The sequence below is a fragment of the Ursus americanus genome, chromosome 14 (genome assembly GCF_024610735.1).
Source record: "Ursus americanus isolate L20-20 chromosome 14, mUrsAme1.1.p, whole genome shotgun sequence".
NCBI classification, from domain to species: Eukaryota; Metazoa; Chordata; class Mammalia; order Carnivora; family Ursidae; genus Ursus; species Ursus americanus.
In genome coordinates this window covers 48,665,099-48,691,025 of record NC_142140.1, presented here as the reverse complement: position 1 = coordinate 48,691,025, position 25,927 = coordinate 48,665,099, and the positions used below count along the sequence as shown (strand labels likewise).

The 25,927-nt window shown below is 39.8% G+C and overlaps 2 protein-coding genes and 1 pseudogene across 2 annotated transcripts; 1 reads left to right on the top strand and 2 right to left on the bottom strand.

Moving 5' to 3' along the window:
• Positions 1-2,827: 2,827 nt before the first annotated feature.
• LOC123796699 (olfactory receptor 7C1-like) lies at positions 2,828-10,947 on the top strand (annotated as a pseudogene).
• Positions 10,948-14,083: 3,136 nt separating this feature from the next.
• Positions 14,084-15,100, bottom strand: LOC123796700 (olfactory receptor 7A17-like). The gene has a single exon (XM_087867725.1). It carries the CDS (start codon positions 15,098-15,100, stop codon positions 14,084-14,086), a length of 1,017 nt encoding a protein of 338 aa, XP_087723851.1.
• Positions 15,101-23,321: 8,221 nt separating this feature from the next.
• Positions 23,322-24,317, bottom strand: LOC123796701 (olfactory receptor 7A10-like). Its single transcript, XM_045804211.2, has one exon. It carries the CDS (start codon positions 24,315-24,317, stop codon positions 23,322-23,324), a length of 996 nt encoding a protein of 331 aa, XP_045660167.2.
• Between the last annotated feature and the right edge of the window lie 1,610 nt (positions 24,318-25,927).

Genomic DNA, 25,927 nt, shown 5'->3' with positions numbered 1-25,927 from the left:
TGACTGGATTAAGAAGTTGTGGTCCATATATACAATGGAATATTACTCAGCTATCAGAAAGAACGAGTTCTCAACATTTGCTACAACATGGACAGCACTGGAGGAGATAATGCTAAGTGAAATAAGTCAAGCAGAGAAAGACAACTATCATATGAATTCTCTCATCTATGGAACATAAGAACTAGGATGATCGGTAGGGGAAGAAAGGGATAAAGAAAGGGGGGGTAATCAGAAGGGGGAATGAAACATGAGAGACTATGGACTATGAGAAACAAACTGAGGACTTCAGAGGGGAGGGGGGTGGGGGAATGGGATAGGCTGGTGATGGGTAGTAAGGAGGGCACGTATTGCATGGTGCACTGGGTGTTATACACAACTAATGAATCATTGAGCCTTACATCGGAAACCGGGGATGTACTGTATGGTGACTAACATAATATAATAAAAAATCATTTAAAAAAAAAAACTAGGGATGTACTATACAGTGACTAACATAATATAATAAAAAATTATAAAAATACAGAGAAGAAACAAATGATTTTTAGACAGGAGGAGTGTGGGGGATGGGCAGAGTGGGTGAAGGGGAGAGGGAAGTACAAAGTTCCAGTTATGGAATGAATAAGTCACGAGGATAAAAGGCACAGTGTAAGGAATACAGGCAACGATATTGTAATAGCGATGTATTGGGACTGATGGTAGCTGCACTTGGGGTGAACATAGCATAGTGAATAAACTTGTCAAGTCACTATGCCGTACACCTGAAATTGATGTAACATTGTGTGTCAACTATGCTCAAATAAACAAACAAACAAACAAAAAACCCACAAAAACCCCACAAAGTACTCTTTCCCGTTGGAAATGAATGCTCTGAGTAGCCTAGCTGGGTATATAGCAAGAAAAATGTACCTATCTGTGTTTAAAGATGTGAATGCCTTTACTCCAGATGAAAAACCTGAATAACCAGATTTGGGGAACATGTATAAAGAAAACTCTAGCTCTGTATCCAAAAAATTTACCATCCACCAAATGCAATGATACATGCATTTTTTTTTTTTTTCAGAATCTGCCTGAAGTTTTCAAAATAGAAGTCAGGATGAAGTTCCAGGGAGGATCCTAGTTGGGATCGATGCGGTCAGTTGACATAGCTATATCTCTGAGTCCGACACTGGAGACTGTCACTTGCTGCAGCTCAGCGGCCCACAGGGTGGTCTTTCTGATGTGCCTGCATGAGTGGTTATATACATTGGAGATATGTCCATTAGCAGGGGAGACAGAGTCATTGGTAGAAAGGGTGGACACACGGGGACTGATGTGGCAGAAAATTTTCCTTTATTTATGGTCCCTTGGCTTCAGGAGAGCTGAATTGCTTAGAGAATTGAGCAACATGAAGGGAATTTATTTAATAAGAGGCTCCGAGCATTTAGCCTCTGAAACCCCTGGCAGGGCTCACCTTCTTCTCATCAGCCACAGGCTAAAGGCATCATCTCCATGCTTCTCTGAGATGTCCAATTATTCCAAAGAACAATTGCCAGTCCCCCATTTCCTGTCCTTTCTGCATCAATTGTCCTTGGAAGGAAGGACCTGTAGAGCCATTGAGTGAGGCATCAGGGAAAGCTAGAACAGTCCAGTAAGTACTCTGGGAAAATGGTGTGGAGGGAAGGAAAGCTTTAATTAACCATGTGTTCTGGGTAAACAGGTTGATGAGACAGTGCAATAGGATTGATTTCAAGTCCTGCACATTTCATGACAATTGAGGATTCTTGCTCCTCACTCCTTCTCAGCTTTTCTTTTTTCTCTTCTCAGAGCATCATCGCAGGGACTCTTGCCTCTGCAGCAGGAACCAACAACCCTCCCCTATGTCTGCTCACCTCTTGGGTTGTGCTTTATTCCAACATTAGCTTTTCCTCTTATTTGTTAAGCACTGGCTGGGGCAGCCCTGCAGAGTGAGAAGAGCCTTGACTTGGAGTCATGAAATAGGCAGCATTTGGAATCCTGCTCTTAAAAACAAAACATGCCCAAGTATACCATCAACATATTATGTGGTGCTTTTTTACTTCTAGAAGTGATATTTAAAGAAATTCTACTCAAAGATGAAAGAAAGAAGGCACAGTGGCTGGCAGATCTTCCAATGACAAAGAACAGAGTATCAGAAAAGGAACATGCAAAATAATGTAATCTGGTCATGTAAACAATGCAAAGAATGTAAAAGTTATCGGTATTTGCATTGAAAAAGTAAATACAGGATTCATACACAGTGTTTAGAATAATTAATACCAATGTATGAAAATTGTAAACTCCACATACATGGCATAAAAATGCCCTAATTATCAAGCGCCTAATTTTTACATACATATGAAGTAAGGTTTGAGGGAAGGCATAGAGGAAAATAAATGTTAGAAGATAAAAGGTGAAGGACTGGAAGCCACAGATGATGTAGACCAGCACAACTCAGTCATGAATGAGCAGCGGAATCCCCTGTGATCTTGTCACCATGTGGATTGTGATTCAGCAAGTCTGAATGTGGCCTGGGATTCTGCATTCAAAAAAGCTCTGAGCAGTGCTGCTCCTGCTGGTCCATGGACCGCACTCTGAGTAGCCGGGTATAAAGGGCATGACTGCTTTGGAACTAGGACTACATTTCCAGATGGTAGTGGCAGCAGAGGGAAGGAATGAAGCATCTCAAATTCCCCAACTGAGGCAATTGTAATCGGGAAGTACTTTGTTAATCCATTCGCTGGAAATTAAAGGCAATCACATTTCTGTGCTGTCACTGTGATGGTCATTGAATGCTGTTTTTTTCCCCTTTTTTTCTAGCTATTTTACCCACATGGAATCAGGAAATCAAACACATGCTGAAGAATTTCTCCTTCTGGGATTTTCAGCAAAGTCGGAGACTCAGTTCATGCTCTTCGGGCTGTTCCTGTGCGTATACTTGGTCATGTTCACTGGGAATGTGCTCATCATCCTGGCCATCTGCTGAGACTCCCGCCTCCACACCCCCATGTACTTCTTCCTGGCCAACCTGTCCTCTGCTGACATCTGTTTCACCTCCACCACTGTCCCCAAGATGCTGCTGAACATCCAGACTCAGAGTAAAGTTATCACATATGCAGGATGCCTCAGCCAGACATTTTTTTTCTTTGTGTTTGGATGCCTGGACAATTTACTCCTGACCGTGATGGCCTATGACCGCTTTGTGGCCATCTGTCACCCCCTGCACTACTCAGTCATCATGAACCCCAGCTCTGTGGGCTGCTGGCCTTGGGGTCCTGGTGCATCAGTGTCATGGGCTCCCTGCTTGAGACCTTGACCCTTTTGAGGCTGTCCTTCTGCACAAACATGGAAATCCCACACTTTTTTTGCAATCTTCCTCAAGTCCTGAAGCTCGCCTGTTCTGACACCTTCATCAATAACGTCGTGGTGTATTTTGTGACTATTGTCCTTGGTGTTCTTCCTCTCTCTGGGATCCTCTTTTCTTATTCTCAGATTTTCTCCTCCATCCTGAGAATTTCATCAGCCAGGGGCAAGTACAAAGCCTTTTCCACGTGTGGGTCTCACCTCTCGGTGGTCTCCTTGTTCTATGGCACAGGCCTCGGGGAATACCTCAGTTCTATAGCAACTTCATCCTCCAGGACGAGTCTGGTGGCCTCGGTGATGTACACCATTGTCACCCCCATGCTGAACCCCTTCATCTACAGCTTGAGGAACAGGGACATGAAGAGGGCCCTGAGCAGGCTCCTCGGCAGGGTGGTGCCTCTCAGCGTCAGGACCATCACCGGACTCTCCTGAGTAGCTGGGCACACAATATGGAGGCCCAGAGATCCTGGCTTCCTTCATCCACTATTTTAATTTTTTTCCCCAGGTGTACACATTTTAAGTCAGGTCTATTCTTGGGTCTTCCGTGTCTTCTCTATTTTCCTTCAGGGTATATCTTGGGTTACCTTTTTCACTTTATAACCAGTTGCTTTCACTTGGTATGTATACAAGCTGGTATTTCTCAGTAATCTTTGGTAATGGTTTGGATTTCTTAAAAAAATAAGTCAAATCTCATGTATTTAATATCTATCCTCAGAATGATGGATGTGTACCTAGCTTGGAAATGTCCCCAAAACTCATTTACAGAGATGTTTTCTCAAGTCACCTGGATAAAACCAACTCAAAGATTTGATTCCCCTCCCATTTTATCCTTATCTGATTCACTTTCCTTCCAGTGAAGTTGACTTTACTAAATTTCTCTGATCACCCACAATATAGACTCCTTGAACTTCAGAACTGTCTTTTCCCTGTCTTTGAGACTGCAGTGCCTAGTACAGTTCTCAGGATGGAGTTTATGCTCAGTGAATATTTGTTGAGTGAAAAACCTATGGGTGGGTGGTTAAATACATCAGGACCAGAAAATAAAAGTGTATTGATTTAATGAAAGCTTTTGAGTTAGAAAAGAAATTTGGCAAGTTTTTTTCTTTGTTAGTTTTTAGTAGCCTTCATGCCCAGTGTGGATCCTAAGGCAGGGATTGAACTCACAACCCTGAGATTAAGACCTGAGCTGAGATCAAGAGTTGGTTGCTTAAAGTTGGTACAGCCACTCTGGAAAACAGTGTGGAGGTCCCTTAAAAAGTTAAAAGTTGAGCTACCCTATGACCCAGCCATTGCACTACTGGGTGTTTACCCCAAAGATACAGATGTAGTGAAGAGAAGGGCCATATGCACCCCAATGTTCATAGCAGCATTGTCCACAATAGCTAAATCGTGGAAGGAACCGAGATGCCCTTCAACAGATGACTGGATTAAGAAGCTGTGGTCCATATATACAAGGGACTATTACTCAGCTATCAGAAAGAATGAGTTCTCAACATTTGCTGCAACATGGATGGCACTGGAGGAGATAATGCTAAGTGAAATAAGTCAAGCAGAGAAAGACAACTATCATATGATTCCTCTCATCTATGGAACATAAGAATTAGGATGATTGGTAGGGGAAGAAAGGGATAAAGAAAGGGGGGGTAATCAGAAGGAGGAATGAAGTATGAGAGACTATGGACTCTGAGAAACAAACTGAGGGCTTCAGAGGGGAGGGGGGTGGGGGAATAGGATAGGCTGGTGCTGGGTAGTAAGGAGGGCACGTATTGCATGGTGCACTGGGTGTTATACGCAACTAATGAATCATCGAACTTTACATAAAAAACCAGGATGTACTGTATGGTGACTAACATAATATAATAAAAAAAACACTAAAAAGAAAGAATTGGTTGCTTAGCTCACTGAGTCCCACAGGCACCCCTTTCTATTGGTTTTGTTTCCTCTTTTATAATATAACAGATTTTTATTTTATAGGATTTGTGTTTTACCATTCTTCTGTCTTGATGCCAGTTTAAGCTTAAGCCAATTACACAATTTTATAAAATTAGTTTCAGATGTAGAATGTAGTGACTCATCAGTTGCATATAACACCCACTGCTCATTGTATCAAGTGCCCTCCTTAATGCCCAACACCCAATTATCCCTTCCCCCTGCCTACCTCCCCTCCAGCAACCCTCAGTTTGTTTCTTAGAGTTCAGCACCTCTTATGTTTTGCCTTTCTGTCAATTCTGATTTATTTATTTATTTATTTATTTATTTGACACACACACACACACAGAGAACATAAGTAGGCAGAGAGGCAGGCAGAGGGAGAAGGAAGAGCAGGTTCCCCACTGAGCAGAAAGAATTTTCATCTTGTTTTATTTTTTCTTCCCTTCCCCATGTTCATCTGTTTTGTTTCTTTAATTCCACCTCTGAGTGAAATCATAAGGTATTTTTCTCAGTTGGAGTGAGTTAATTTGTTTAAATATATGACTCAATGTACTTATTCATAGTATTCCCAATGAAACTGTGTCTGCGGGTAAAGGGCAGCCACATGCACTCACAGTATAGCAAGGAAACATACCTAGAATGAAGAAAAGTTACACAGTGGTAACCCCTACATCTATCTTGTTGCAAGAGAAAGTGTCCTTTTTCTGCCGGAATGTTAAAAAAACAAACAAAGAAAACCAAAGATTGGTGAAGTCAATCACTCCTTGCAGTCTGAAAGATGCGATGGGATTTTGAAGATAGACAGGTGAATAATCCCAACTAGACCAGTGATGACTCCAAGCAGAAGGCAGCAGGTGTATGGAGGTTCTGAGCCTGGAGCCTTCCTATTCAGGTGAAGCTACAACTCGAGTTCAGTGTTTGTGACATCGATGTGGGCAAGGTGGCATGAGTGGGAACCTGGTGGGTGGTCCGGGGGGGCAAGCCAAGTGTTGGAAGCTGTGGAATTTGGGTTTCAGTCTCCAGCAGGGAGCCACTGGGAAGGGTTTATGATAGGGAATTGGACTTAACTGCAAAGTAGAAAGATCTCTCTGAGTAAATGTGAATATTGGCTAGGGGGCGCCAGTCTTTGGTAGGTGGAGAGCCAAGAAGGAACAGAAATAAGGCTGTGGGCTTGGGGACCCAAAGGTGGGGAAGCGATGGGGACATTGGGGAGAAGAAAACACTCAGCCAAATCTCATCACCAGTAATAACCACTCATTATCAAGGGGAGGAAACTCTGCTAAGATCTTTCCATCTATTCACTAAATCTGTCAACCACCTGAGGAGGATGGACAGCTTGAGCCCTATGATTTGGGAGAATATTTTAACATTTAGAAAATTTGGTTGGTGCTCCAAGTACAAATAAAAAACATGCTTAGGTCCAAAATGTGAAACATGACTTTCTTATTATAAAAGTTTTGCATTTTATATCATTTACAAAAGTAGCTTATTAGATCTTTCTCCCCACGTTTTCCTTCAAAGGTTTGGAACTGATTTTTGTTTCTTTACAAACTGTACACAAAATGATCCTGTTAAAATGGAGACCCATCATTACATGCTCATAGGAGACTTAACTTCCGGAACTTGCATGCAGTTTTACATTTTTAGGGGAAAGACAATCTGATCTCAACAGCTTGCCTTGTATCACGGTCTGTGTAATTAGTTTGGTTGGAAGTAAGACCATCTTGGTGGTGATTTTTAAAACAATAAATGAACAAATGAAAAGCAGGATGGTGAAGGGCAGCGGGGGATACAGGCTTCCATTTAAGGAATGAATGAGTCACAGGAATAAAAGGCACAGCGTGGGGAGTATAGTCAGTGATATTGTCACAGCATTGTGTGGTGGTAACAGATGGCAGCTCCGCAGGTTGTGAGTATGATGTAACGTTTAAACTTGTTGAATCACTGTGTTGTACACCCAAAAGTAATGTCACATTGTGTGTTAGCCACACTCAAACTGTAAAAGTTATTAAAAAAAAAAAAACCCATCTTTTTTCAGTCTTTTAATTTACTTATTTATTCGGAACACTACATCAAAAACTAATGATGTACTGTATGGTGACATAGCATAATAATAAAAAATATAAATTCTTTTGTTTTTAAAGATTTTATTTATTTATTCGACAGAGAGAGACAGCCAGGGAGAGAGGGAACACAAGCAGGGGGAGTGGGAGAGGAAGAAGCAGGCTTCCAGCAGAGGATCCTGATGTGGGGCTCGATTCCAGAAGGCCGGGATCACGCCCTGAGCCGAAGGCAGGTGCTTAACGACTGAGCCACCCAGGTGCCCCCCAAATATGTAAATTCAATTAATTAACTTATATTATTGGTTTCAGAGGTAGAGGTCAGTGATTCATCAGTCTTATGTAATACCCAGTGCTCATTACAACACATACCCTCCCCAATGTCCATCACCTAGTTACCCCCTTCCCCCACCTCCCTCCCCTCCAAGAACCCTCAGTTTGTTTCCTATGATTAAGACTCTCTTATGGTTTGTCTCCCTCTCTGGTTTCGTCTTGTTTTATTTTTTCCTTTCTTCTCCTATGATCCTCTGTTTTGTTTCTTAAATTCCACATATCAGTGAGATCCTATGATAATTGCCTTTCTCTGATTGACTTATTTCACTTAGCGTAATACCATCTAGTTCCATCCATGTTGTTGCAAATGGCAAGATTTCCTCTTTTGATGGCTGAGTAGTATTTCATTGTGTGTATATATATATGTCACATCTTCTTTATCCATTTAACTGTCAATGGACACCTGGGCTCTCCCCATAGTTTGGCTGTTGTGGACAATGCTGCTGTTAACATTGTGATGCATGTAACCCTTCAGATCACTACATTTGTATCTTTGGGGTATATACCCAGTAGTGCAATTGCTGGGTTGTGGGGTAGCCCTATTTTCAATTGTTCAAGGAACCCCGTGTTGTTTTCCCGAGTGGCTGCACCAGCTTGCATTCTCACTAACAGTGTAACAGGGTTCCCTGTTCTCCACATCCTTGCAAACATCTGCTGTTTCCTGACTTGTTAAGTTTAGCCATTGTGACCCATGTGGGGTGGTATTTCATTGTGGTTTTGATTTGTATTTCCCTGATACCAAGTGATGCAGAGCATTTTTTCATGTGTCTGTTGGCCATTTGTATGTCTTCTTTGGAGAAATGTCTGTCCTTGTCTCCTGCCCATTTCTTGACTGGATTATTCATTCTTTGGGTGTTGAGTTTGATCTGCTCTTTATAGATAGACTTTGGATACTAGGCCTTTATCTGATATGTCATTTGCAAATATCTTCTCCCATTCTGTCGGTTTTCTTTTGGTTTTGTTGACTGTTTCCTTTGCTGTCCAAAAGCTTTTTATCTTGGGGCACCTGGGTGGCTCAGGTGTTAGGCGTCTGCCTTCGGCTCAGGGCATGATCCCAGTGTTCTGGGATTGAGCCCCACGTCAGGCTCCTCTGCTGAGAGCCTGCTTCTTCCTCTCCCACTCCCCCTGCTTGTGTTCCCTCTCTCTCTAGTTATCTCTCTCTCTGTCAAATAAAAATATAAAATCTTTTTTTTTAAAAAAAGGTTTTTATCTTGATGAAGTTCCAATAATTCATTTTTTTTACTTTGTTTCCCTTGCCTCCAGCTACAAGTCTAATAAGACATTCCACAGCTGAGGTCTAAGAGGTTGTTGCCTGTGTTCTCCTCTAGGATTCTCATGGATTCCTATAATCACATTTAGGTCTGTCATCCGTTTTGAGTTTATCTTTGTGTATGGTGTAAGAGGATGGTTTAGTTTCATTCTTCTGCATGTGGCTGTCCAATTCTCCCAGCACCATTTGTTGAAAAGACTCTTTTTTCTCTTGGATAGTCTTTTCTGCTTTGTCAAAGATTAGTTGACCATGGTGTTGAGGGTCCATATCTGGGTTCTGTATTCTGTTCCATCGACCTATGTGTCTGTTTTTGTGCCAGTACCATACTCTCCTGATGATTACAGCTTTGTAATATAGCTTAAAGTCAGGCATTGTGATGCCACTAGTTTTGGTTTTCTTTTTCAACATTCCTTTGGCTCTTAAGGGTCTTTTCTGGTTCCATATAAATTTTAGGATTATTTGTTCCAGTTCTGTGGAAAAATTAATGGTATTCTTCATAAGGAAGAAACTACACTTGGCCACTAAGCCCTTATATAACTTTATTGTAGATGAAAATACAAAATCACAGTTTTCACCTCGAGTCTGTCAATCTCTTTACATCACTACCTTCATTCCTCTTTCTGGTAATGTGGACTCTAAGGCTGTTCTGTCTATGTCTCAGGCTACCGACAAGGATGCTCAGGCTAGGAAATCCTGGGCACCCCCTGCACCCCTGTGTTTGTGGGCATTCTCAAAGATGCTTCCCTGGCCAGAGCCTCTGTAGTGGCTGCACCAGCCCTTGGGTTCTTATTGTGATGGCAAGACAGGCCTCAGCAACACCCATCAGAACTGCTGTAGCTAGGACCCACAGTATTACGTTGAATAAGAGTGATGAGAGTGGACACCCTTGTCTTGCTCCTGTCCTCAGAGAAAAATTTTTCGAACTGTTCACCCCTGAGAATGATGTTATTGTAGGTTTATCCTATATGGTCTTCTTTTACGATGAGGTATGTTCTTCCTATAACTATCTTTTTGAAGGTTTTTTTTTTTTAATCATGAAAATATGTTGCATTTTGTCAACAGCTTTTTCTGCATATATTGGGAGGATCATATGATTGTTATATTTCATTCTTTTAATGTGATGTATCACTTTTATTGATTTGCTTGTGCTAAACCATCCTTGTATCCCAGGGATAAATGCCACTTGATCACGGCATATAATCCCCTTAATGTGCTCTTTAATTTAGTTTGCTAATATTATTTGAAAAATTTTGTGTCTTTGTTCATCAGGAATATTGGTCTATGATTTTCTTTCTTTCTTCTTTCTTTCTTTCTTTCTTTCTTTCTTTCTTTCTTTCTTGTATTATTATTATTATTTATTTATTTTTTGTACTGAATTTTTCTGTCTTTGGTATCAGGGTGATGCTGGCCTTGTAAAAAGGTTGAGAATGTGCCCTCCTCTTTAAGTTTCTGGAAGGGTTTGAGAAGGATTGTCGTTCATTCTTCTTTAAATGATTAATTGAATTCACCTGTGGAGCTTTCACGTCCTGGGCTTTCCTTTACTGGGAGATTTTTGATTATTGATATAACAGGCTTATTCATTATTGGTTTGTTCATATTTCCTGTTTCTTCCTGATATAGTCATGGTAGGTTGTATGTTTCTAGGGATTTATCCATTTTTTCTAGGTTGTCCATTTTTTTCGAGAGAAATTGTCCATAGTGGTCTCCTATGATTCTTTGTATTTCTATGTTATTGTTTGCCAGGTATCATCTTTTTCTGCTGATTTTATTTATTTGTGTCTTCTCCCCAATCCTGTTCTTTGCTCTAACTAAAGTTTTTCCAATTTTGTTTAGCTTTTCAAAAAAATTGGCTCCTAGCTTTGTTAATCTTTTCTATTATTTTCTGGTCTATATATCATTTATGTTTGCTCTAATATTTGTTATTTCTTTTTCCTCTGCTGCTTGGGACTTATTTTGTTCTTTTTCTAGGTCTTGTACCATAAAGTGAGGAACTAATGAATCATTAAACACTACATCAAAAACTTATGATGTACTATATGCTGGCTGATTGAATATAATAAAAAATGGCAAGGAAAAGGTGAGGATATTTAGTTAAGGTCTTTTATTTTTCTCAATGTAGGTATTCTTTGCTATAAATCCCCTCTAGAGCTGGTTTTGTAACATCTCATAAGTTTTGATAGATTATGTTTCCATTTTCATTTGGTTCAAGATTTTTAAGTTGATTTCTTCCTTCATCATTGGCTGTTTATGGATGCCATGGCTTAATTCCCACATCATTGAGGATATCTCAGATATCTGTGCCCACATGTTCAGTGCAGCATTATTCACAATAGTCAAGACATGGAAACAGCCTAGTATCCATTGACAGATGATTTTTAGATGGTATATCTATACAATGGGGTTCACCAGTAAAAAAGGAAGACATCCTGTCTTTTGCTAAAACATGGATGGACCCTGAGGACATTATGCTAAGTGAAATACAAAGAGAAAGACAAATACTGTATGATCTCACTTATATGTGAAATACAAAAATATGAACTCATAGAAACAGAGAGTAGGTTGATTTTTGCCTGTGGCTGGGGTTTGGGGAAATGAGAAGATGCTTGTGAAAGCTTACAAACCTTCAGTTGTGAGATGAATAAATTCTGGAAACTTAATGTACAATATGGTCATTATGGTTAACTGTATTGTGTTGTATACTTGAATTTTGTTAACAGAGTACATCACAAATGTTCTCAAAGCAAAAAAAAAAAAGACAACTTTGTGAAGTGATGGATGTATTCAATAACCTATCGTGGTGATCATTTCCCAACATGTATGTATATGAAATCACCAGGTTGAATGCTTAAACTTTCACAATTTTATATGTCAATTATGTGTAAAACTAGAAAAATGAAGGAAAACTATTCCTATGTCTCTGTCTTCTATTTGCATTTCAAATGTCACCTCTGCCCAGCAGAACCCTCCCCATAAAAAATATACCAGGATGAAAACCATTACGAATATATCAATGGGAAGGTTAGTCAATAGGAAAACAGTATCTACATAAGGATGCCATGGATATATCATCAGTGATACAACAGTCCTTAGCTCTATCAATCAGTGAGTTAGATAGGAGATCCTGGTCTCTCTGAGACATCTGGAAAGAAAAACTTTTATTTCTTTGCTCTTTTCTTACTAGGAATGGTGATCTACAGGCAAGGGGTGGGAGGAAATATTTACCATTGGAGGAAAGCCTGACCCTCTGGAGTCAAATTTCCATAACTGCCCAGTGGACACATAATTTAGTCTCATTGTCTTCTCTGAGATCATTCCACTGCTGAAGGTGAAAGTGGAAATGAAAACTTTCAAATTGAAATTTACACCAGTGGTAAACTGTTTGCAGAGATGGTCCCACATTCCCATCTTCCTCTGTAGCCGTGTCTTTGACAGTGTGTGCAGCACCTTCCATCAGGTGGGGGACACTCTTCCTCCACAATTGATCTGGGCTGGATTAGGGTATTTTATGTGCTGTGGCCAGCAGGATATGCTGGGAGTGACAGTTGACCTTAGAGCCTTGGTGCATTTCTGCTGCTTTGTCTTGGATCTCTGCCTCCAAAAAGTGAATTAAGCCAGGTGGTCTGCCAGAGGAAGTGAGGACATGTGGAGCAGAGCCCAGCTGTCCAAGCCAAGGCCACTCTGGATCAGCCACAGGTAGCTAGCCAAACCACAATTATATTAGAATGCCCTGGCGAGATCAGCATCACACCCCCAGCTGACACACAGGTGACTCAAGACTTTTGAGACATCAACAGAGATTAGAACCACTCATTACCATACAATTCCATTTGATGCTAAAGACATTACAAGCCATTTGCCTTCAGGGTGGTTTGCTTGCAGCAACATTCATGATCATTCTGATATTTAAGTTTATTTTGGAGAACTGCTAAAAGGTGATGCATTCATGATTATTGTGTTCTTCAAGTTTATTTCATGTAACTGTATTAAAAATGAGTCCACTGAGGCCCTTTCAAAGTAACATGGAAAGGTAGGAAGGACATGCATAAAACTTGTGACTCTGAATCACATATTGGACAGGAATCCAAGCTTGCTAGTGAGTCATTCTGTTATTATGAGGATGATATATAATGGATGATAATGATATTGTTCATTTGCTGCACCTTTAGAGATTAGGGCAAAATTTCAAATAGTGGGGGATATTTTGTTTAGAGAAATGGAAGGAATCATATTTGTATGTAGCACTGGAAATGTTCAACCAGAAACCAGAACGTAATTTAATAAGACCCTAAACATGCCACCCATCTTTCATGTTAATAAATACACCTTACAGATGGACCCTGATATTCCATAATTCAATAGGTAGGTAAAGTTCTTAAGAAAGAAATATTTTGCATCCAATAAGTGTATGATTTAATATTTTGCTTCATCATCCTTAAAGCAAGTTTGACTCTAAGGCCATATTATGTCAATCTATTTTTTCCCACATTTGTCTCTCTGTGTAGATTACACATGGAGACACATATTTTATTATCATTTTTTTTTTTGCCAGTGACTGATAAGCATGGTGGACACAAGCTGTGTAACGACAGGATCCTAATGTGTAGAAAAATCCCCATGAGCAGCTAGAACCACCAGTACGTCAGAGTCTGCATTCTCTGGCACAGCAGTGAACGTAGTGATACACAAAGAAATGATATTCACAAAAGTGAAGCACATGGTCTCAGATTTTTCTCTGTTATAAACATATAAATAACTGTGGTTGCCAAGAGTAGATTTTCCATAGAAGCAGTATTCATCAAACAAAAGAAAAATACTCACCAAGATATATTTCATTTGAGAAGAAATTATTCTTAGCAGATCTATGTAGTCCTTTGAAATAGGTGAGAATTTCCAAATATTTTACATCCAAAGTTAGGAATAACATTGAGACAGTACAGAAATGACAAAGGGAAAATCTCTTGGGTATCAGAGATATCACAAACCTTAATAAAGTTGAGTTACATACATTGTAACAGAGAGGTCAAAACCAAAAAGACAGAATTATAGGAAATAAATTAGCAAAGCAAGTTCTACTTCCACAATCTCACAACTTTTGTCTAAGGCCTCAGGCCCTGCCAATATGGGTACTTCTTCAGTCCAGTACTATTGACCCTTTTAGAGCTGCCATCCCAGGGAATCTCATCAGAGCCCTCTTTATGTCTTTGTTTCTCAGGCTGTAGATGAAGGGGTTCAACATGGGTGTGACCACTGTGTACATCACAGAGGCTACAGCACTTGCGTGGGAGCTCTGGGTAGCAGCAGAGCTAAGGTACACTCCTAGGCTCATACAGGAAAATAAGGAGACAACTGACAAGTGTGATGTGCAGGTGGAAAATGCTTTATACTTGCCCTGAGCTGATGAGATCCCAAGTATGGAGGAAACTATCTTAGAATAAGAAAAAAAGATCCCAGCCAGTGGAGCACCCCCCAGCAGCATAGCTGAAAAATACATCACCATGTTACTAAGAAAAGTGTCAGAGCAGGCAAGTTGGATCATCTGATTGAGTTCACAGAAGAAGTGGGGAATTTCCACCTTTCTACAGAAGGACAGTTGCAAGACCATTAAGCTTTCTAACAAGGAATGCAAGAAACTCAGGATCCAGGACAGCAGAACCAACAGTCCACAGAGCCAGGGCTTCATGATGACCGTGTAGTGCAGGGGGTGACAGATGGCCACAAAGCGGTCATAAGCCATCACAGTCAGGAGAAGGACATCTAATCCTGTAAACAGTACGAAAAAATACATCTGGGTGATGCAGCCTGAATAGGTTATGACTTTGCTCTGAACCTGGATGTTCCACAGCATCTTGGGGACGGTGGTGGAGATGAAACAGATGTCTACAAAGGACAGGTTGGCCAGGAAGAAGTACATGGGGGTGTGGAGGTGGGAGTCTGAGCTGACGGCCAGGATGATGAGCAGGTTTCCAAACACAGTGATCAGGTGCATGGAGAGGAAAAGCCCAAATAGGAGGGGCTGAAGTTCTGGTTCCTCTGAAAATCCTAGAAGAAGAAATTCTGAAATTCCTGTATCATTTCCTGGTTCCATGTGGTGGAGGTGACTAGCAGTAAAGGGGATACTAACATGACTAATTTTACCACAAATGGACATTTCTCATAATGAAGAAATGATAAAATTTATATTGTCCAGTCAAGGTATGTAATATCAATATTTTGTGGTTGGATCTGGGCCCCTTGATGGGATCTCTATTTCCTCTCTTATTAGGAATTTCCAGCACCACATCAGATGTTCCCCAAAAGGTCAGTTTTTGTACAATTTGAATAAGAAATTATTTAATGTACTTTAGGAATGTATAGAGTGTCAACCATATTTCAGAAATATCTAGTCATAAAGTAGAGGGTGCTGAAAAGCAATAATCCCTACAATTCAATGATGGTGATAGGATAGAAGCATATATAAAGATTAAATAATCATGAGATGGGGGCAGAAGTTATGAAAAAACAGAAGCTATTTAAGGGAGAGAGTGGATGGGGAGTTACATTGTGAATCGAGGTTCAGCTAAGAAGTTGACATTTGAACAGAGACCTCATGGAAGAGGTCTGTATTCAACAGTATTGAAGGGAGTTTTGAGAACTAACTGAGGTAGGATCTATAGGAGCAATAATCCCATCAAATCAACATGGATGAATACTAAAATTCTTCCAAACCTTGAAATAGAAGGGTATTACACATAAAGTTCTTAGAAATTTTAGGCACATAACAGGTGCTCTTTTAGTATATGTTGAATGAATCAGGAATTAGGTCTCATTATATATGGCCATTTAATATATGACATAGCTGCATTTGGATTTAGTTGGCAAAGATTGGATTGATGAATGGAAGTTGGCACAAAGAGCTTTCCACGGAAAGGAAGTGCAGTGGTTCCTTATCTCACACATCTCACAAAAACCAGAAGGAGTAAACCTTAGTTTAGGAGTAACCATTTCATTTTAGATATGCATCTAGAAATTACATATAAAAATCACAGGAGGGAAACCATTATAATTAAGGCAAGAAACTCAGAATTAGAAGGTAGATATATTTTTAAAACATTTAAAACTATACTATGGCCAAATATATCTATCTAAAAGTCAATAGAAAAACTATGATTTACAACAATTATTTGAAATGCTGAAAATATAGACAATTAGGCATATAATATGTGGACGCATAGTAATAATAGATAAATTAACATGGTAATCAAATATAAGAATCATTGCTCAAGCTCACTAATAGCTTAAAAAATCCACAGAAATGTCTTTCATACCCATTCCCCTGAGAAAACACTCAGGGTTGTCACATTGATTGGGATTGGAACGTTTGAACAATTAACAAAGGGGTACATTCTACATTTGCTGTCAGAATTGTGAGGTGTCACAGCATCTTGGGGAGGCTCTGAAGACAGTTAAAAATGTTAAAAATACAGATGTTCTTTGGGGTACCTGTCTGGCTCAGTCTGTATTACATAGGACTCTTGAGCTTGGGGTGTAGGTTCAAGCCCCATGGTGGGTGTAGAGATTACTTTTTAAATATTTTTTAAAGTACAGATTTTTTTACCCCACGGTTTCTCAATATCTGCACTATGGGCATTTGGAGGCAGAGCCTTCTCTGTGATGGCATGTGTCCTGTGCATTTTAGGATGTTTAGAGCATCCCTGGCCTCCAGCACCCCTCCCCAGTGTGACAGCCCAAAATGTCTTCAAACATTACTCAATGTCTGCTGGGGGACAAATCACTTTTGTTTGAGAAACATAGTTTTACGTGTTTAAAAATATTTAGTAGCATTGATATAGTAGTAATTTAATGAGAAACAAATATGAAAGACCACAAAGAGTGTAAATGGCACAGCCACACCACGAAATATCATGTGAGTGTTGAAATAATGAATCAGCATTACACTTGTTGACCAGAAGGACATGTAGAAGGTACTCCTGAGTCAGAAGGACTGCGGAGAGAAGCTCGAAAGAAAGGCTGTCCCGGAACATAAAGAATACTTATGACACACAAAGGTGTCTTTTTATACATTCTAATTGAAAGGGTGTGAATGTGTAAGTGTGCATAACATAGAATAGTTTTAAAAGAAATGAATTCTTTTGAAAGAAAGGAGAGCAGTGAAACAGCACTTAGGTGAAGCACAGTGGCTCAAAACGAAGTCTGAAATGAAACTGAAGGAAGGTCCAAAACCAACTGTTGAACAAAGACATTTAAAAGAGTAATAATTAAATGAACTCTACATGAGTCCAAATCTACATTAGATTGCCAAAGACTTGGGAATAAAAGAGTATGAAAAAGTCTTTTAATGTGGAGAGAAAGTGGTATTTAAAGTTTTATTTCATGTCACAATAAGAGATATGGGACAAGCATGTCTATGGAAGGTAACGTTTTTTCTAGGTCAAACATAAAATAGAATCCCTTTCAAGTGATGGCATTTCTATTTTGAAAGAGATCCAATAATGAAAAGACAAAAGGAACAATTAGGAATACAAAGATGTGAACACTAGTTGGAATATATCTATAAAGGGTGATTTGTGAGTAATAAGTATGCAGAAGGACATGCACTTTCAGAGTTTGGGAAACAAGTATGAACATGAAGAATACTAAGGTGACAGGTCAATTCTTCTTGGAAAACAAACAAACAAACAGACAAACAAAAAAGTAAAAAATCAGTGTATGGAACATACTATGACTAAATTATGGACTTTAAAACCCAAAATATATACACTCAGACATTCTGCACAAATACATCTACACATATATAAAAAAGCAAAATGGAAAGTAGCTAAATTGGTGAAATAACCAGTAAATCTTTGCTTGAAAGAACACAATAAAAAACAGGAATAAAACCCCTCCGACCCCACTATGCAAACACCAAGACTCCCACAGACAATTTTCAACAGAGAAGGTGGGTGGCGAGCTAAGCCAGACTGTGTTCAGGCTCACAGGTAATGAGGTCATTGTAAAGGAAGCTCATTAGCATAGTCTTTTCCACATAATCTATATAAAAAATTTCATTTGAATACTGAAGAAAGAGGAGGTACTGTGATATGTATGTTTCATGGACTGCTCTTGCATAGATGTACCTGCCAGAATTCTTTCATCTGGATTTTTCTCCTTAGTACAGAAATGTAGTCCAATATGTCCCATCTTAGACAAGAAAAGACATGTCCTCATTTCACTTTCACTGTATATCCCGCCACAGCTAATACTTGACTTCTCTACTCTGGTTAACTGCAAAGATCCTTGGACTTATGTTCTAATTACATGTTTCCCATCCCTCTAATGACTGGGTTCCGATTAAAATGATTTAATGGTTAACACTGAACCTTGCATTTCTGAGTTCAGTATTCACTTCCATTTTTAACATTATAAATACATAAATGAATCAATCAATAAATCTCTTAATCAAGTCAGCAAACAGCCACAGCAAACTCTCAGCTCTGGGCTAGGCTGTATTGGCCCTCAGGTGACTCAGGTAAATGCTCTGAACTTTCATTCTCTTGACCTTCTCCTGCAGTCCCTACTGGGTGGTAAAACTCATCATGATGGGGTCTCTGCAAGGAAGGTCTCTATATGGACATCCAAATACCTGTGTGGTTGGTAGATGATGGAGGATGAAGTTCTGTCCCCAGACAAGAGAGCAGGAATGGGTCAAACCCATCCACACTTAGGACTGCACAAGAAACGACTGGGTCTTGTCCAGTCTGAGGTTGCCTGTGCTGTGGGACTGCAACAGAGGAGTATTTACAGCTGGTTCGGTCTGCTCATTAGGCACATTTCCCTCTTGTTTCTCCCATCTTTAAGCACATGATTTCCCTGTGGGACACTAGTGTGGACAGAAAGGAAACTTTTCCTGTTGAATTTCTGTTCCTAGGAGGCTGGGTGACAAGGCAGGTGAAGTCATTTTTTTTTTAAAGATTTTATTTATTTATTTGACAGAGAGAGACAGCCAGCGAGAGAGGGAACACAGCAGGGGGAGTGGGAGAGGAAGAAGCAGGCTCACAGCAGAGGAGCCCGATGTGGGACTCGATCCCGGTACACCAGGATCACGCCCTGAGCCGAAGGCAGACGCTTTAACGACTGCGCTACCCAGGCTCCCCTGAAGTCATTTTTTTTTACCCTTTTTATATGACTTCTTCTGCCTTTCAGAGATCTAAACTCCCAGCACCTTATCTCACTCCTGAGTGAACATTTTCTCCTGTTTAAGACTGAGGAATTGGTCCTGACTTGGTCCCTTGGTCCTTCAAAGCACTGAATTGTAGTAGTAACACAACCCCTGATATCTCTAGAATGTTTCTTTTCTTTCAACAAAGATGCTAAGTTTGTTCCTTTAATATAAAACCCTGGACTCTTCACTCCTTGGCTTTGTGACAGTTTTGCCAAAACAATTAAGAATTTCACACTTCTATTGCAAGTTCAGGATATGACTTAAATATCCTTATAAAATGATTGTTAATTGTAACAGATATATTTAGATATTTTCTGCACTATAATGCGAGTTTAGCACCATATAGGTGTTGGCTGATTTCATTTTTGTAGAAGTCCATTCTATGAGGAAGTAGTAGAATGAACTCCATTCCCCATGGAGACATGGGGCTTGAAGAATTTAATGATCTCCTCAAAGTTTTCATTGGAAAAAGGATGGGCTTTGCTTGCATTCTGTCAGGTTGTTCCCAGGTTTCAATCTCTGTGCCAGTGGTCCCAACCAGAGGTGGTCTTTTTCCCCTGGGCACATCTGGCAATGTCTGAGGGATGCTGCTGAACCCCTCCACTGAGCAGGAGAGCTCCCAACACAGATAATGACCCTTCCTCAAAGATAGATTGAGAATGTATGAAAACAGTCTAGACCGGCACTTCTCCAACTTCAAAGTGCCTGCAAATTACCTAGGATTCTAGATTAAATGCAGATTCTGCTTTAGCAGGTGCTGGTGGGCCCAGGAGTTCAACGATTCTAACAAGTGCCTGAGTAATGTTGATGCTGCAGGTCGTGGTCACTGGACCACTCTTTGAATATCAAGGCTGTGGACCTGTGTAGAGTAAGGTGCAGGTGGTTGTAGGTTTTTGCAAGACAAAAAAAAATTGTGTTTGCATAAAATTTTGACTGACTAGTGTATGCAGTCATTCCAGGGGCTGTGATAAATTCTGTGTTTGTTTCTTTTATATAAGGACCCTTGAGTGGCACCAAGTAAAATACTTTTGGAAAAGTCTTTCTAGTAGGCAGAACAAGAGCCTCTTCAACTCATCCACATTCTAGTACCTAAAAGCTTTGATTATGTTAAGTTTTCATAGGAAGAGGGAGATTAAGGTAGCAAATGGAATAAGGCTGCTAAGCAGCTGATCTTAATCTAAGGTTGGCCAGGATTATGCAGGTGGAACTAGGGTAATCTCTATGGTCCTCTGAATGTGGGAGAGGAAAGCAGGATACTTGGATCAGAGAGAGATGGGAAGATGCCATGTCTCTGGCTTTGAAGATGGAGAAAGAGCAATGAGCCAAAGAACACTTGTTTTCACTAGAAATGTTAATAGGAAAGAAAAGAGACTCTCCTGGAGCATCCGGCAGGAACCAGGCACTGCAGACATCTTGATTTTAGCCCACAGAGTCTTATTTCAGGCTTCTGACCCTCAAAACAGTAACAGCATAAATTTGTTTCTTTGATGCCTCTTGTGTGGTAATTTGTTAAAGCAGAAATAGGTGTGTAATATAGACATTTATTGTTTTGGAGGAAAGCAAATTTTGGTTTCTGAATTAATTCATTTCTCTCCTCCTGAGTAAGGGCATTTTGTGTTAAAATCTAACCTTAACTGGAAGAAAAAAGGAATAAAGTCAATTTGGAGCTTCTGCTCCATTGCTGAAATGGAATGGAAAAGTTGACTTTGCCATTGCTAAAATATAAATGTGACTTACTTACTTTATTTATTTTTTGTTAAAGATTGATTTATTGATTGGAAGAGACAGAGAGAGTGCACTCATGGGTGAGCCAGGAGAAGGGCAGAGGGAGAGGGAGAGAGAATCCTTAAGCAGACTCCCCACTGAGCATGGAGCTGACATGGTGCTTGAATCCATGCCCTGAGATCATGTCATGAGCCAAAAACAAGTGTCTGACCCTTAACTGACTGAGCCACCCATATGCCCCTTTTATTTATTTTTATAGTAGTCTCTATTCCCAATATAGGGCTTGAACTCAAAATGGATAAAAGACCTGAATGTAAGACCCAGAGCCATAAAACTCCTACAAGAAAACATGATGGTCTTGGCAATGATTTTTAGGATTTGACACCAAAAGCAAGGGAACAAAAGCAAAGAAAAAACAGAGTCTACTTCAAACTAAAAACTTCTGCATGGTAAAGGAATCCATCAATGAAATAAGAAAGCAACCTCCTGAATGGCAAAGAATATTTGATAGTTATATATCTGATAAGTGGTAAATATCCCAAATATATGAAGGACTCATACAATTTAATATCAACAAACAAATAAACAATGACTAAACAATGGACAGAGGGTCTGAATAGACATTTTTCCAATGAAGGCACACAGATGGCCAACAGGTTCACGAAAAGATGCTCAACATCGCTACTCACCAGGGAAATGCAAATCAGAACCACAGTGAGATATCACCTCATGCCTCTTGGAGTGGTCAGTATCCAAAAGACAAGAAACAACAAGTGTTGGTGGGATGTGGAGAAAAGGGAACCTTGTGCACTCTTTGTGGGGATGTAAATTGGGGCAGCCACTGCGGCAAACAGTATGGAGTTTCCTTGAAAAATTAAAATTAGAAATACTAATCCAGCAATTCCACTTCTGAGCATTTATCTGAAGAAAACAAAAACTGAAATTCAAAAACACATGTACACTTCCATTTCATGGCAACATAATTCCAATAGCCAAGACGTGGAAACCACCTAGATGTTCATCAGTGGATGAAAGGATAAAGTAAGTGTGCTGCACTGGGTGATGTATGGAAGGTTGAATCACTATATTGTATGCCTGAAACTAATGTGACACTGTATGTTAACTATACTGGAATTAAAATAAAATAATTGTGCCACATCTATTAAATTATAGGTATATTATATACATAAAATATTTATATAAAATATTTATATATTTTATAAATAATATATTATACAATATTTATATAAGTATATAAATTTATGTAAAATTATATATATGTGTATATATATATATATATATATATATATATATATACACACACACACACACACACACACAATTTAGCCATAAAAATGAATGAAATATTGGCATTTGTGACAACATGGATAGACCCTGAGGGCACTGTGCTCAAGGAAATAAATCAGGCAGAGGGACAAATACCGTATGATCCCAGTTATAGGTGGAATCTTAAAAACGAGACAAAACCAAACCAAACTTGTGGGTAAACAGAACAGATTAGTAGGAGCCCGAGCTAGGGCATGAGGAGTGGGTGAAATGGGCAAAAGTGTGAAAAGGTACAAATTTCCAGTTATAAAATGAGGAAGTCATGGGGATGTCATGCCCAGCATGGTGACTCTAACTAAGAAACTGTGTCGTAGGTTTGAAAGTAGCTAGCAGAGGGGATCTTGACAATTGTCATCCTGAAGGAAATTTTGTAACTGTGTATGGAACTTATTCTGCTCACTTTGCAATATATACAGATATTGAATCATTCCATTCTACACCTGAAACTAATGCAAGATGACGTTAATTATATTTTTACAACATCATCAACAACAACAATAATAATGAAAAGAAACATTTCATCCATAACATTGGCTCAGGTCTGAGTCACAAGTATTTTGGGTCCAGGTGAGTGTCGCAGGCATTCTTAGCCTATACCATCACTATCCATAGGCTTAGGCTTAAAGGAAACGATGATAAAGTCTATGTCATTGGGAAGAGCAATTAAGGAGTGAAAAGGAATGACAACAGATTCAAAGTGAAAACTGTGATTTCATGTTTTCCTCTATGATGAAATTATATAAAAGGTGTTAGGTGCCAAGTGAGGTTTTATCCATATGAGTAATACAACTCATGGTTATTCCTTCAGGAAGTCTAGGGAAATTTTACTTAGCATGATATGTGTCATTTGAAAAGAAGTCATTTTTAAGAAATCAAGGTGTTCTATTAAAAGATACGGAAGTTTTCAAATATTTCTGTTACAAGGTTGGTAGAAATTGTGGGAACACATGAAAATGGACCAAGGGGAAAACTGTATGTACATCAGATAGAGCAGAAAACTTAGTAAATGGAGTATTCTGAAATTGCACAAAGAAGGTGGATTCTAAGAAATGGATATTTCAGGAAATACATAGGAGCAAATTCTATTTCACAATGATCAAAAATCATGGCTTTGAGCCCTACAACCAAGGCACTTCTTCACCACCAGGACAATTGTCCCTTTAATAGTTGCCCTCCTGAAGAATCTTATCAGAGCCTCCTTTATGTCTTTGTTCCTGAGGCTGTAGATGAAGGGGTTCAGCATGGGTGTGACCACCGTGTACATCACTGAGGCCACTGCACTTGCGTGGGAGCTCTGGGTAACAGCAGAGCTCAGGTATACTCCCAGGACTGTACAATAAAATAAGGAGACAACCAAGAGGTGAGACGCACAGGTGGAAAATGCTTTATACTTGCCCTCAGCTGATGAGATTCTAATTATGGAGGAAATAATCTTAGAGTATGAATAAAGGATCCCAGCAAGGGGACCTCCAGCCAGGACCATAACTGAAATGTATATCACTGTGTTATTAAGAAAGGTATCAGAGCAGGCAAGTTGGATCATCTGATGGAGTTCACAGAAAAAGTGGGGGATTTCCACCTCTGAACAGAAGGAAAGCTGCAACAACATTAAGCTCTGTAATGAGGAATTCAGGACACTCATGATCCAGGACAGCAGAGCCAGGAGTCCACAGAGCCGGGGGTTCATGATGACCGTGTAGTGCAGGGGGTGACAGATGGCCATGAAGCGATCATAGGCCATCACAGCCAGGAGAAAATCGTCCCAGCCCGCAAAGAGTAAGGAAAAGCAGATCTGGCCGATGCATCCTGTATATGTTATAACTTTGCTCTGTGTCTGTATATTCACCAGCATCTTTGGGATGATGGTAGAGGTGACACAGATGTCTACAAAGGACAGGTTGGTGAGGAAGAAGTACATGAAGGTGTGGAGGTGGGAGTCAGAGCTGATGGCCAGGATGATGAGCAGGTTTCCAAACACAGTGATTAGATACATGGAGAGGAAAAGCCCAAATATGGGGAGCTGCACTTCTGGGTCCTCTGATAATCCCAGAAGAAGGAATCCTGAAATGTGGGTATCATTGCCTGGTCCCATGTGGTGGTTTGATGACTAAAATTAGAAAAACATGGTTAATTTTAATACAAGTGGGCATTAGTAACATGGTAGAAGTGTTATAATTACAATGAGATGAGAATAAGCAGGCATAAAAGAAAGTGGATAGGGTGTTATCTTTACTGGGAGTTCAGGAAGACCTAAAACAGGGTGACATTTGAGGAGAGACCTTAGGGAAATCTGTACAGGTAACACTGTGGACATGTGTGCCCTGTAGGAGAAAGAGCCAGGGCAAAGTCCTTGAGGAAGGCACCTGTTTAGAATGGATACCCAGGACTCAAAATGGAGCCAGTGTGGTCAGGAGAAGAGCAAGAGGGAGAGTGATGAGTGGTGGTGTCAGGCGATGTTGAGGAATGAGGTGGCCTCCCCACTGCAGGTGAGACTTCAAGACACACAGAATCTTTCACTCACATGGTGTTCCTTGCACTTCGTTAATTTGTTTCCATGGAATCCTGTCTATAACAATGGATCCATTCCTTATTCCCAGGTGTTGGTTAACATCCTGGAGTCTGTATTTTAAGGTTCCCGTACTGGCACAGTACAGAGTCCTGGGACCATGTGACTACCAGTCTCCTCTCACCTCCAGCTACAATATTTAGGAAAGAAATGTACTAGTTAAGCTCCCAACATCAAATTATCATTACCCTAATGAATATAGAAAAGTCCCCAAATTCCAGGTGGTAATATTTCCATGAACATGTAATTTGGTGCTCTATTTTAATATGACCATTTTGTTCTGTATTTTGAGAGATGTAACAAACTAAAAGGAGACAGAGAAAAGGAAGAAGGGGGAGAAAGGTCTAATAAGCCCAGGTGGTCCCTGAGAGATCTTGATGATGAGAATGTTTCCCTGGTTCTGGCTGCATTCCAACCCTAGGGGTATCCCCTTGATGCCCAGAATAATAGAGCTGCGAAATCCAATTTCTCCAAAAGAGAAAAGAATAATATATTTATGCTGCCAAAACACCATAATGTATGAACATCTGCTAGAAATATGAGTAAAAAAGTAACCTGCAATTGACCAAAGGAAATCCACAATATACGAAAATAGTGGTGATTTATCAAGAAGAAATGATGAAACACTTTCTAAATGATATTAAATGCAAAATTTTGGAATCAGTGTATGAGTTTCATCTTGGATCTACCACACAGTAGCTGTTTGAAATTGGGAAGACAAACAATTCTTTCTAAAATGATAATATTCTTACCAGAATAGGGGGGATAGTGGTATCCATCTTCCTAATGTGGTCCATGGATTTATTTCATATATGTAAAAAATTGATCATAGTTACTATTGGAATTGTTATTCTCTTTGTTCAGTCCTGCTTGTGTGTGTGTGTGTACATACAAGTGCGTTTGTGTGTTTGCAAATACACACGTTTGATCATCATTTAAAAGCCATGCTTGCTGGGACAGTAAAAAAAAAAAAAAGGAATCTGCTGCAGAAAAGGAAAAAAATGATTTTAATAGAAGGCTAGTGGCTGCTAATATGGGAAAAACAGTATGAATGAAGAGTCCATCAGAACCAGGTTGCAGAGGGAAAAGGCAGTGAGTGGGTGCTGATGTTACATCAGACTCCAGGGAGCCCATGC